The sequence below is a fragment of the Oncorhynchus gorbuscha genome, linkage group LG18 (genome assembly GCF_021184085.1).
Source record: "Oncorhynchus gorbuscha isolate QuinsamMale2020 ecotype Even-year linkage group LG18, OgorEven_v1.0, whole genome shotgun sequence".
NCBI classification, from domain to species: domain Eukaryota; kingdom Metazoa; phylum Chordata; class Actinopteri; order Salmoniformes; family Salmonidae; genus Oncorhynchus; species Oncorhynchus gorbuscha.
This window is the reverse complement of record NC_060190.1, coordinates 58465687-58478637: the sequence shown is the minus strand read 5'-3', so window position 1 is coordinate 58478637 and position 12951 is coordinate 58465687. Positions and strand designations below refer to the sequence as shown.

The 12951-nt window shown below is 42.7% G+C and overlaps 1 protein-coding gene across 2 annotated transcripts; it reads right to left on the bottom strand.

The window, feature by feature from the left end:
• Positions 1-1412: 1412 nt before the first annotated feature.
• On the bottom strand, positions 1413-12749 carry LOC124003538 (store-operated calcium entry regulator STIMATE-like). 2 transcript variants are annotated; one of them, XM_046311868.1, is made up of 9 exons: positions 12683-12749; positions 11542-11797; positions 9538-9586; positions 9248-9343; positions 8354-8475; positions 7579-7691; positions 7318-7395; positions 5734-5883; positions 1413-3443 (listed from the first exon to the last, which is right to left on the bottom strand). In XM_046311868.1, exons 1-9 carry the CDS (start codon positions 12740-12742, stop codon positions 3327-3329), a joined length of 1041 nt encoding a protein of 346 aa, XP_046167824.1. In that variant the 5' UTR covers positions 12743-12749; the 3' UTR covers positions 1413-3326. The 2 variants fall into 2 exon arrangements, with proteins under 2 accessions (XP_046167824.1, XP_046167825.1); XM_046311869.1 differs by having other exon boundaries at positions 5779-5883.
• Positions 12750-12951: the final 202 nt, after the last annotated feature.

Genomic DNA, 12951 nt, shown 5'->3' with positions numbered 1-12951 from the left:
ACTTCTTCTTTACCTCACCGGCCTATGGAGGGCTGGAGAAAGGATGGAGGTTAAAGAGAGGGAAAAATCTCACATCTTTCTGAATTTCCCTCATCATAACTCTCCCTCTGATTTGTTTCTCAATCTTCCTATTTTAAAGTAAATATAGCAGAATCCTTTACATAGAAAATAATAGATGTAGATTTTGCTGTCACATCAAGAACTGGACAACAAATAGTTGATAAAACAGGTCAGGACAGTCAGATACAAGGAATGTTTGCTTAACGGAGACATTGTGTTTGAGTTCTGGTCAGTGGAGCTGTGTCTGGATTGCTCCTCTCTGTCCAGTCCACTATATTTATACCCTCAGATCCTCAGGGAGATAATCTCTGTTATTGACCCTGGGATTGAGTCAGTGGACCACCACCCTCCTCTCTCTCTGTCCATTGTCAGCGTGTATTATTAGACTGACATGAGGGATTGTGCAGCTGGAACAGGTCTTCCCTCATTTAGGATGTAGTTGCAACGAACTGCTGAGTGAGAGACAATATCCCACAAGCAGTGATTTCAAAGTTTTCTGGAAGCTACACAACTCCCTGGCAGTCTAGTGGTTAGGATTCAGCTCCTTCACCGCAGCAGCCCAGATTTGATTCCTGGTCAGGGAATGTCCTTTTAGGCCTCTGAATGCATGTCAACTGGCAGAACACATCAGCTGATGAACCCCTTCCCCATGTTACTACTAACCCCAAAATAGCTCTACTCCCTACTACCCAATCAAGAGTTCACCTCTCCCATCAAAATATTTTCCTGAACGGATTACATGAAGGTTTAGGGATTTTGCAAACATAACACATGCAGTCATATAACTTGGATATAATGGTTCAGAATAAGACTAGACCCAAGAGGGGCCGGACCATTCATACTGTATCACAGGGAGACTAGTGAATCAGCCTTTCTGTTTGAGAGGCCATCGCTTGCCTGCCAGCATGCCTGTGTGTGTAGTTAATAAGTGAGTAAGGAGTCAAAAGGTGCTTGAGAGCCAGGCTTGTCAATCAATAACAAATTGAAATGGGTCCTCATTTCCCTACATGCCTCAACTGCACCTGATACTGAACCGTTTACTGACAGCCCACTCTGTCACTGTGGAAATAGCACCCTGGTGGCAGTAGAGTATTACAGAGACCTGTGATCTCAAACCCCCCACCCAGGAACCTTCTTAACACTAACATTTTTTACCCTGACAGCTCCCTGGTGGTCTAGCGGTTAAGATTTGGTGCGCTCACCAAGCAGCAGCCTGGGTTTGATTCCATGCCAGGGAATTCACTTATTAAACCCTCCTACAATGCAGTACAACCCTAGTAAATGGACAAAACGGAAAGCTCTGTCTATTCATACACTGTCTTAAAAATAAAAAATAATCTGCTATTTCAGTGTTTTACTAACTTTATTGCAAAAGCAAATATAATGGTAATGTAAGTCCTTCATTTCAGTCATTTTAATGATCTAGTTGTTTTTTTCAAAATACTAAAAGCCCTCTCTGTTGAGCAGAGGGCAACCAGAAGTGTTTAATGATGCTGTACCACCCATTTACCAAACCCTACTGTCATTTATTCCTAAGTATCAGCCAACAACAATCATTGTCAACCCGTTCAACATCTTCAGCACCATGGTCATCATCACATTTACTTTATCCCCACTCCTTACTTTGAACAGGAGGATTAAGACAAACACACTCATACAAACATACCTGCACTGTACTGCAGGCTGACCTAGAGTCACACAAACTCTAGGTCTGTGCTTCTGTCAAACCAACTGAATGCTACTGCAAGTCTAAAGCTCTGGGGCACAAAATTAACACTCACAAACACGGTAAGTTCACATAGGCACATTGTCAAAAACAAAGCATGAACACAAAGAACATCCATAGACCAGTGATAACTGGGAATTGTGCAAGAGCGGAGAGTTTTTTTCCCGCTGGTTGTGAGGACACACCCTCAGGTCCCATATCTACTCCGTCTCGGAATGAAAAACACTTAGTAGGCTGGGGATCATCATGGTTTTGGCCCAAAATAACTTACTGTAAAAAATAAAAAGGACACACCTAAAACAATAAATAAGTAATGGAAGAGATCCCAGTTAACGGTCATACACAGAGACAGGAAGAGAAGGCTCCGAGCCAGGCCTATACACCTAAACGGTCATAGACAGAGACAGGAAGAGAAGGCTCCGAGCCAGGCCTATACACCTAAACGGTCATACACAGAGACAGGAAGAGAAGGCTCCGAGCCAGGCCTATACACATAAACGGTCAATGGGTGGGCTTGAAATGAGGGTTTCAGTCCCTTGGGTCTGGGTTGGGTGATTCATTGTGGAGACACATGCCCAAGCTGCACCGTCTTGACCCGTCCTCCCTCTACAGTCAGGTAGAAGTGGAAACAGTTAGAAACGTGAGTGCTGTGGTTATTATAAAACACTGCATCTTCACAGAGCAATGACTCCATTGGAGCATCAAGCCACACCTACATTCCCTTAGCCATGCATGAATGGAAAAGTCCACACAGACACACACACTCCTCCACCAACTCCTATAACAGGCCATAGCAGTGAGCCATTTCTTATATGGAATCTAGATGAGGAATACAATCACTTTCTGATTCGGAAGAGTATCAAAAGTATTAAAACGTTAAAATGACAGAGGTGGGGGGGGTACCAGGTGCCTGTTCTCTCCGTCTACATCGAACACTGGTCACCGGCTAAACCACAGAAAAAGTAACACCCATTCACAGTTTAACCTGATGCAGTAATATCATTCTGGACTTCTGAAGAGTCAGTATGGAAAAGAATTAGGAATTAGAATAGTCATTTAATAGGATATTTAGGGTGCTAGCAATTACACTGCATCACCAACTCAAACACCCAAACCTTCCTATTACAGACCAGTACTAAAAGTTCCCAAAACACAAAGATTAATTTCCCCAACGAGTGTCACTGAAACACCAGTGACAGATCTATGGTGAAATCTCCTTTAGACATGGTATGTATTTAGCTGCAGTAAAATCCTTTCCATTGGTTTCTATTCTCAGTGCAGAGGCTGCAGGAGTCCCATGTGGATGTGTAGTAAAGGCAGTCCAATAGGCTCCATGGTCTGCAGTCTTCCATGATCCCACCTCCCTATATAGGCCCCCTACGGACTCCACAAAGAGACCAATGCCAGCCTGCTGTTAGAAGAATCAAGTACAGGTTGCCAGCAGGCTCCAGTCAGGGCAGCAGGCCCTGGAGGAGGAGAGAGTGGGGATGTGAGTAGACACAGGAGTGGGTCAGACCAGGTCAGACTGGGTAGGCCCAGATCAAACAGTGATCCCCATACGGTGCTTCTTCTTCTTCTTGACCGTCTTGAGGCCAGTGAGTCGGCGCACATCCTCTTCCTCCGAGTCATCCATCTCATCGTCAGCCGAGAACAGGATCTGAGAGAGAGAAAGGAGTTTGGAAATGAGACCAAAGACAGCCATATGCCTAGATGGATGACACTCAAAGCAACCCTGAGTTACGGGTTCAATTAGTTGAATCCCAGAGCTTAAATGCTCACGGACACCAGCAAATTTCCAGTGTCAGCAGAAATGTATCATTCGTCCTCCATCTGCCTCGGTGGGGTGGAAGGATGGGGATGGGTCTAGTTGCTTAACCACTAGACTACCAGGGAGATGTGGTGGTAGGAACACATATGCCCCAGACTATTTGATAGAGAGGAGGAGTCTTTTAGAGTGGTATTTGGGTGTAGTATTGAAGCTTGCCATCAGGGTTTTACTGAAGCAAAAACTAGCTCCAACTCATCACAATAAAACAAGCCTGTGATAACATAGCTATATGAACCCTTTTATAATGAGAGAGCGATAAGATCACTGCTCTGAATGTTTATGTAGACAGACTTTTTATTTCAGCTTGAGGCAGATGACCTAAGCCATACATGCTCCGTGTTAACCTGTACAGCAGTGTTTCTTTAGTAGTGGGTTTGGGTCCAATGGTTAATTGCAGATAGTTCCTGTGACTGGAGGAACTGCCCGGTCTGGTACACCACACCCAGATGTCTATGAAAAACTACTCCGGTCACAAATTCCATATAACGGTAATTCCATAGGACATGCATTCCTGATATTAGACATGATGGTCTAGTAGTTAGGATTTGGTGCTCTCACCGCTGTGCCTGGGTTTGATTCCCGGTCAGGGAACACACTTTCAATAACTCCTAGAATCCACTGTCACAAAACATGGTGCTTTGGGTGATCCATGAGTAACTGTGGAAACCAATTATCTAGCGATCACAATCAGCTCAACATTTGATTCCAAAGCAACTCACTACTTCCGTTTATGATGAGAAATGTGGTGCTTTGCAATCAGAAAAAACCCCCACTCCTTATAAATGTTTTTACAGTTTCTGATGAAGAAGAAATCCCCCTGCTCAAGGCAGACTTAAATGACCTCATCCATGAATGTTTGTCTCTGGTCTATGGAGCAGATCACAGGGCCAGGTCCATCTGCTTTACAGGCCTGAAAAGTGACTGGCCTTGGGCACAGGGTGGAGTGATTCACAGCCAAGAGACAGGCTTCTGCTGGTGCTGGGCAAGTTTGTCTACACAGCCAGGGGAGGATGTAAGTTAGCCTTGTGGCTACGTCAGCCTGAGGCAATGGGAGGAGAAAGAGGCCACACAGGGCTTGCGAGGAGAGGGCTTTTGGGGAAAGGAGGAGGTGGACGAGGCTCAGAATCCAATCTTAGGACTAAGTGTATATTCCTCAAGATTTTTCAAAGCTTTCCCAAAAAACAGCGTTTCCAGTGATTTAGGTGTGTAATGTACACTGAGTCTATAAAACATTAAGAACACCTGCTATGATCTCTTATTGATCTGCTTAAAATCCACTTCAATCACTGTAGGTGAAGTGGAGGAGACCGGTTAATGAAGGACTTTTAATCTAACTACACTGTCCAATTTACAGTAGCTATTACAGTGAAATAATACCATGCTATTGTTTGAGGAGTGCGCACAGTTATGAACTTCAAAATGTATTAATAAACCAATTAGGCACATTTGGGCAGACTTGATAGAACATTTTTAACAGAAATGCAATGGTTCATTGGATCAGTATAACACTATACAAATACACTGTCATCTAGTGGCTAAAATCAAAATTTTGTCTAAACTGGAATAATACATTGTGGCCTTTCTCTTGCATTTTAAAGATGGAAATAAAAATATATGTTTTTTCTTTGAATCATCTTTTACCAGATCTAGTGTGTTACATTCTCCTACATTAATTTCACATTTCCACAACCTTCAAACTGTTTCCTTTCAAAAGGTATCAAGAATATGCATATCCTTGCTTCAAGTCCTGAGCTACAGGCAGTTAGATTGGGTATGTCATTTTAGTCAAAAATTTGAAAAAAAAAGGGTCTGATCCTTGGCCTGACATGACATGGATTGCGTATGTGTGCCATTCAGAGGGTGAATGGGCAAGACAAAATATTTAAGTGTCTTTGAACCCGGTATAGTAGTAGGTGCCAGGCGCATCGGTGTGTATCAAGAATGGTCCACCACCCAAAGGACATCCAGCAAACTTGACAACTGCAACTCAATTTTTAGAAATATGTTCCTAATGTTTGGTATACTTAGTGAATGTATATGATTGGTTGTGTGGTCAGGCCTCAATCTTTTATTAAGCATTGTGTCCATGACTTAATAAATGGCCGTGTCCATATCTTACCTCAGACTCTGAGTCGTCGTGGGAGAGTGCCCGCCTGTAGCGTACCTTACTGTTGCCCCGCAAGTCCTCCCCCACCTCCCGCTCCTCCAGCTTGGCTTTTGTCCGTCCCTTCTTCATCAGGAAGTTATCTACCACCCAAAACATCAGGGCCTGAGGACAACATACAGTACACAGCTCAGTGAGCAAGTACAACAGACACACATGACCGTTTGATGATCACACACAAGCCTAAATGGCTAAAATCCGTAGACATAAACATCACACTTAGTTGAAGCAATTACATTTCAAAAGGGATGCAAATATAGGTCAATTTTGCTGCCGACTAACTGACCCTCATTAACCTGTCAACAAAAGGTATAAAAAAATGTCCAAACAGTAAAATTACATCACAGACAGAAAATACTATTAGAGATCTGTATAGAATGATGAGATGCTGATATTTCCAACCTAACAATGGGAGTTGGACCAAGGCGGGAAAGCAGGCGACAAGCTTAGGCCCAAAATAAGACCATAGAAACCTATTGGGCTTATTTTGAACAGATTTTGGCGAGCGTGAAATCTCTTGCTTGCCATATCCTCTCTGGTACCTTGCATTCATACAAGGACCAGACATTTTTCATTAAGAGCTGAATGGAAACATGCAACAATAGCAAGCCTATCATATTATAGTTGAAAAGGCTATAGCATATTATTGAACATACAACTCCTGTAATGAAGCATCTAACCAAACGCCCTTTTCAAACATTTGCCAAAATGCAATCTGCGGAAAACACCATTCTAAACCTAATTTGAGCAGTTGTGACAGATTAAAATCTCCGAAATGTAGAAAGAGGGGGAATGTAATAGCAACAAATATGATGGGTTGCTAATATGGATCGTGCCTTTGGCTTCTGAACAACGAAAGAAAGTTGATATGAATTAGAACAGGAGAGAAATGCTGGTTAATGTCATGAGGGGAAAAAATTGCCTCCATGTTTCTACGGATCAACTTTCTTAAGGCTACTTTGAAGCAAGGTAAGACATGCCTCATTATTTGAAGTAAAAGTATCAGGTTTTAAACAATTATACTACCTCAAGCTCACATTGCAAAGTGGTGGGTGACGCACCATCAGTCAACGGTCGGCAGGCTATAGTATAGAGTATACACCTGAACGGCGAACTTTAATTATGAGTTGAGATTGAGAAATAAAAATAGCTCCTTTTAAATCGTGGCCACCAAAATGTTGAACACACGATTGCATTTACAATTGTTAAATTGTTGTGCAATGACTGGGCTTCCAAAAGCAGAATTCACGCCAATAGCCTACAGACTTTTTAAGGAGCTACTCTCACGCTGTCTGACAGGTGGAAGGCTATTCCACTCCTCAAACTAGGCTCTGTATGCTGTGGAGTGTTTGATAAATAATAAACATGACGAAAAAACAAACGTGACAATTTAATTCCCAAATTAAGAAAATTACCTTAAAGACTGATAAGCTTGACCAGTCAAATGTATTTTCAGTAGCTAACCGATTAACGGTTAAGATCACTAAATTTATTTTCAATTGAGCCCTGCCTCACGGAGGCACTGCACACTTAACTTACATTAACGAAGAACGGGACGATGAGCATGACGATGGCCAGCTCCAACTGAGGGTTGTTTATGGGGTTCAGGAGAGCCAGCTGTGAGACACACAAACAGTGAAGAAAGACTGCGAATAAACAGTACACAAAAACACCAGAGTTAAAACGATAGAAACAGTTTACAGTACTGTTAGTACTCATACACTTTCCACAGTCATAATATAACTGAACTGACACAATGGTCACGTGGTCAGGAACCTACTCATTATGCCCCCTACTCACCTTCTTCCACTGGGGGATGAGTAGGACCAGGATGACCAGGACCTTCTCAAACATCATGATAAGGATGTAGAGAGCACACTGGCCTGCCCATGCAGTACACTGCACTGGTTCTCCTGTGTGCGCACACACACACACACACACACACACACACACACACACACACACACACACGTGACCTATGGACTAGACACACAATTCAATAGACAGAAACAAACAAGCAAAACAGACAAATACCAACCCACAGAAATATCCAGACAGACAACTCTATATTCCACTTAAAGGGGCAATCTGCAGTTGCTACATCCATTTTTTGGACTTTAAATGATAAATCCATTTAATCTTGAAAAACAAATTCTAAATGCCTCATGAGCTTGGTTAAACGGTCATCATGCCCCATCAGAACCCAATATATAATCTTGTTTTACTCCAATGTCTGTAAACAATATAAGTGTGAACAAACATACATGCCTCGAAACATGGTTAAAACCATAGTGTTTGATATGGTCAGTCCTTGCATCCAAAGCTCTGTCTATGAATTTGAGAGAGGTTACATTTCTCCAGGTCTACTGCATATTACAACTTCAAATCAAAGCACCAGAGAAAGGTTTCCATAAACTCTGCGTTTGGGTAAACAATTTAATAGTGATTGACTATGTTTGATGTGGATGACATTGCAGTAGTGTCCTAGGCAGCCACTCCCCTCTTCTGGACACCATTTGTACTACAGGGTGAAATGATCTCTCATCCACACTGACACACACACACACTCACTCACCATATTCTCCGAAGCGTAGAGCATCCCACTGCCTCCACTCTACGATAGCACTGATGGCCCTCACCCCGGCATAGATCAGCAGCATTCCAAGAGACGCATCCAGGAGGAAGTTAATGAGGTAACTGAGGAAGAGATGAGACATTGTGTCCACTTCAACCTTGAAGTGCATAATGTTATAGAGACTATACTGACCAGAAATATAAACGCAACATGCAACAATTTCAACCAATATACTGAGTTAAATTTCATAGAAGGAAATCAGTCAATTGAAATAAATTCATTAGGCCCTAATCTATGGATTTCACATGACTGGGCAGGGGCGCAGACATGGGTGGGCCTATTCCCACCCAGCCAATCAGAATTAGTTTTAAAGGGCTTTATTACAGACAGAAATACTCCTCAGCCCCCCCCCCCCAGAAGATCCCACAGGTGAAGAAGCCGGATGTGGAGGTCCTGGGCTGGTGTGGTTACACGTGGTCTGCGATTGTGAGGCCGGTTGGATGTACTGCCAAATTCTCTAAAACAATGTTGGAGGTGGCTTATGGTAAAGAAATTAACATTACATTCTCTAGAACAGCTATACAGCTCTGTTGGACATTCCTGCAGTCAGCATGCCAACTGCATGCTCCCTTAAAATCTGTGGTGTTGTGTGATAAAACTCATACTGTTAAATCAGCTTATTGATATGCCACTACTATGCTCACTAACAGGGATGCAACCAAATTTGAGCACACAATGTGTGTATGGAACATTTATGGGATCTTATTTCAGCTCATGAAACCAACACTTTACATATTGCATTTATATTTACTACATACACAAAAATACAGAGGCACAGAGACAGACAGACAGACACAATGTCTGACAGACACACTCATACAGAGACACACTCACAGTGAGCAAGGGTCCTCCTCTGTGAGGTCAGACAGGTAGACGTTGGCAAAGTGAATGAATAGCATACCGATGGCCTGTTTGGAGGTGTCCAGGAACCTGGTAAGAGTTGCCGGGCACAGGGAGGCCTTTTAAGAACTCTTGAGAATTCAAGTTCTTTCAATAGCTCAACATCACATTAGAAAAATTCATAATTTGTCTTGTTTATCTTAGTTGCGTTTCTTGGTTAATAGCAATATTGAAGAGGATAAGCTTGAATACTGTGGTTGGAAGTGGGATGGCTGCCGTCTTACCAGATCCTCCAGGGCCTTCTCTCATGCTTGGGCTCCCTGAAGCGCTTCACTGTAGACAGGACACAGAGTCACATATAGGACTGCCGTTCTCACACACCCACGACAGCAGTGGGATGAATTAGTATGCCGCTCTGGGGCAAATCCAATCATTCTAATAATGTAAATTAATTAAGGCCAGCTCCAGTCTGAACTGAAATCGGCTTTACACTTTCATCATCAAGTTTAGTATTTTGGGCAACATCTCAGCACAAAGTGTAATGGGCCTATTTCTATGACTATGGCCAGTGTGATGGGAAATGCAGTTCAGTTTCCCCTTTAGCACCATAGCCTAACCCCTAACTAATGGACTTTAGCAAAAAAAATGTTCATTAGGCTATATTTCCCTTAATAAGTCAGCTATTGAGATGCCATGTTTACACAAGGCATCACCATAGAGGAAGAGTGGATGGTAAGAGGAAGTGGCAGACTACTGTACATTACATACTAAAATGTCACTGCTTGTTACTAATGTGCCTATCATGATATTATCCGCCAAATCTCCCTTCCTCTGTGAGAAAAATAAATACTTTGGTTGAATCTTATGAGCTGAAAAAAATGTAGTGCATTTGGCACTGTAATCAAACCCATTGATAGATCAGAGGACCTGTTAACAGTACACAACACCAGGCAGGCATTGTCATATTACATGTCACACTGTCTTGGTCACATTTCAACATTATCACCTGGGGTACCAACCTGGGGATGAGAATGATAATAAGGTAGGTGCTTATAGTTGTCCTATTCCACACATGTACAAGAGTGTGTTAAGAGTGCATTGATTGGAAATGTGATTTTTGCATAACCGAACTCTCCCTGAGGCATCCTCGGAGAGTGGGGTCATGGCCTGGGTCTGCTAACAGCTACCCTTGAACAGTAAGGGTTCAATGCCTTACTCAAGGGCATTGACAGATTTGTCACATTCTTGGCTCTGTGATTCGAACCAGAAATCTTTTGGTTACTGGCCCAATGCTCTAACCGCTAGGCTACCTGACCCCCTGCACTGTAGATTGGTCTGTGTTCAAACACAATGGCCTACATGAAAGACAAACTGCCCGTCTCAGTGACTGCTACTCTGGGGGTTGGGCCCCTGTGTACGAGGTGGAAGCCCTTTCTACTAAAGTCTAGGTCTACACTATAATTAATCCTTGTGTGAGTGATGCAAGAGTGTATATTCTCTGAACACAATGTAATGGCTGACAAACGATGCTTTGGCTGTTCCAGACAATAGTCAGCATGTTTCAATGCCCACCCTCTTCTAACCTCCATCACACATGATTGATTCCTGGGTGAGAGAAAAGTGGTTTAATGATTTATGACTCCACTAATCTACTGGACATATCTTAAACCCAAATTGAGGATTAGGGTATGACAACTCTAGACAACAGTACCCTAATGTGTGTTAAATACTTCACTGTGTGTGTGGATGCATGTGTATATATAGGTCACCTGTCAAAAGCGTGGCTCGTTTTCCTAGTGTTTTGCCCAAACAAATGTTTACACGGGAATTTGCATATGGATATGCTGTGACTTCAGACTTCTTCAGACTGTTGAGTAACTACTGACACACCCTGCATGTTGGCTGTGGGCTGGGCTGTGTGAATGTGATGATTCAGGCACAGTCAATTCCCACTGAGAAAGCTGCCTCAGGCATCATCACTGCTCTGAGAGCTGAAAATGCCTCACCTCTTGCTGTGAGGCTCCTATCTACCAGGGCCACACTGCTGACTCAGTGGTCAAAGAGGCACTCAATGAGGTCAAATTACATGGCCAAAAATGAACACTATGGGGAAGGGACAACACAACAAAACAGACTTCCATTCTAAACAAGTAGCCTAAACAGGTTATCCAGTCTCAACACTGCACAGTGAAATTCAATGTTACAGTAGGCCTAACTGCACAGAACAAACGACCATTAATTAGCACATTTTCCACAGTCAGAGTGGGCATCTGGTTGGCTGTACTCACACATCAGCGTACTGAAGGCCACCATCGCTAGAAGGCCTTGCAGGAAGATGCCAAAAGAGTCCATCAAGTCACCATTCTCGCAGCCACGGGTGTCCGCATTTGGTGTGGGGCGGGCCGACACTGGCGTGTTGGAAAAAGGCATAGCTGACAGAACCACTCCCGAGACAGCCACGTCCCCGGTTTGGGAAAGACGACTCGCCCCACTAACCGCCATAGTAGTAGACCAGTTTAAAGGTGTATTGGCGGATGGCATATACTGTAAATAAGCAATAAAGTCCATTTAAATGTCTTCTCCACACAGAATGGGCTTCTTTGTCATCCAATTGTTAGCTGGCAATCGATTAGTTATGCAAGAGTATTTGGCATTAAAACAAAGGTTATCTTCCTTTTAACTGCAGAGCCATATATTCACGTTTCATATGTGGCCAGCGTTAGCAAACATATCCCAGTTGTTGATAATCCATTGTATCACCAAATAGCCACAAAAGAACGGCATACCATGCATGTCATACTCATTTAACTAACATATTATTGGTTTACTAGCAAATTAAAATCCAAGCTGTGGTTTGCATAAATTAGCTATCGATAGCTAAAGAACATAACTAGCTACACAGCAGGCAATCATGGACAACGCATATAACAATTAAATACATGTGACGACCCAATGTTTACTACCGGAAACATTTGCACCAAAGTTCCAAAAGGAGTCATCCCAAGGCATGTTATAACTTCATGTAATTTCAGCAGAGTTCCTAACCCTTTTAGCGGTGCGCGAGAGGGTTAGCAAATGAAGCTAGTTTCACCTAGTTATGTACCACTTAAACATTTTAAAAAGTGTAAGCAAGCTACTTGAGTAAACACCACTGTTTTACCCTGTGACGAATTAAATTATATAAAAACATCGAGTCAGGGACAAACCACCAGCCTACCAGAACAAGTGATGCTAACGGTACCGGTAGTTTAGCTAGCTAATCTGGTTCAAGTAATTGCAATGGATCCTTTGTGCATGTATGAAAGGCATGATATTGATATTCTCACGTTTTCGGATTTGCTACTCTTTCATTTTAAAAATCTGTTTTGCACAAAACATGGGAACGACCGATAATTTGCTCAATGATCAGAGTACATAGCTACTAGCTACCACTGGAATTTCCAGCTGCATCCTTTCTGAGCCCAGACCAAAGCCCATTGGCATATTCATTACGCCAATTCTGTTGCAAAACGTTTCCCAAACGGAAGAAAATAGAACAAAACGGGGCGGGACTTACCTGAATTTGTCCAATAGAAACTCTCATTTTCGTTGCAAAAATTGTTTGGACTAATGATTACACAGATTGCCCACTCATGTTGACTTTACGTAAAGGTTAATGTGATCGATGTGCACAACCGTATCATGGGAAGTGTAGCTTG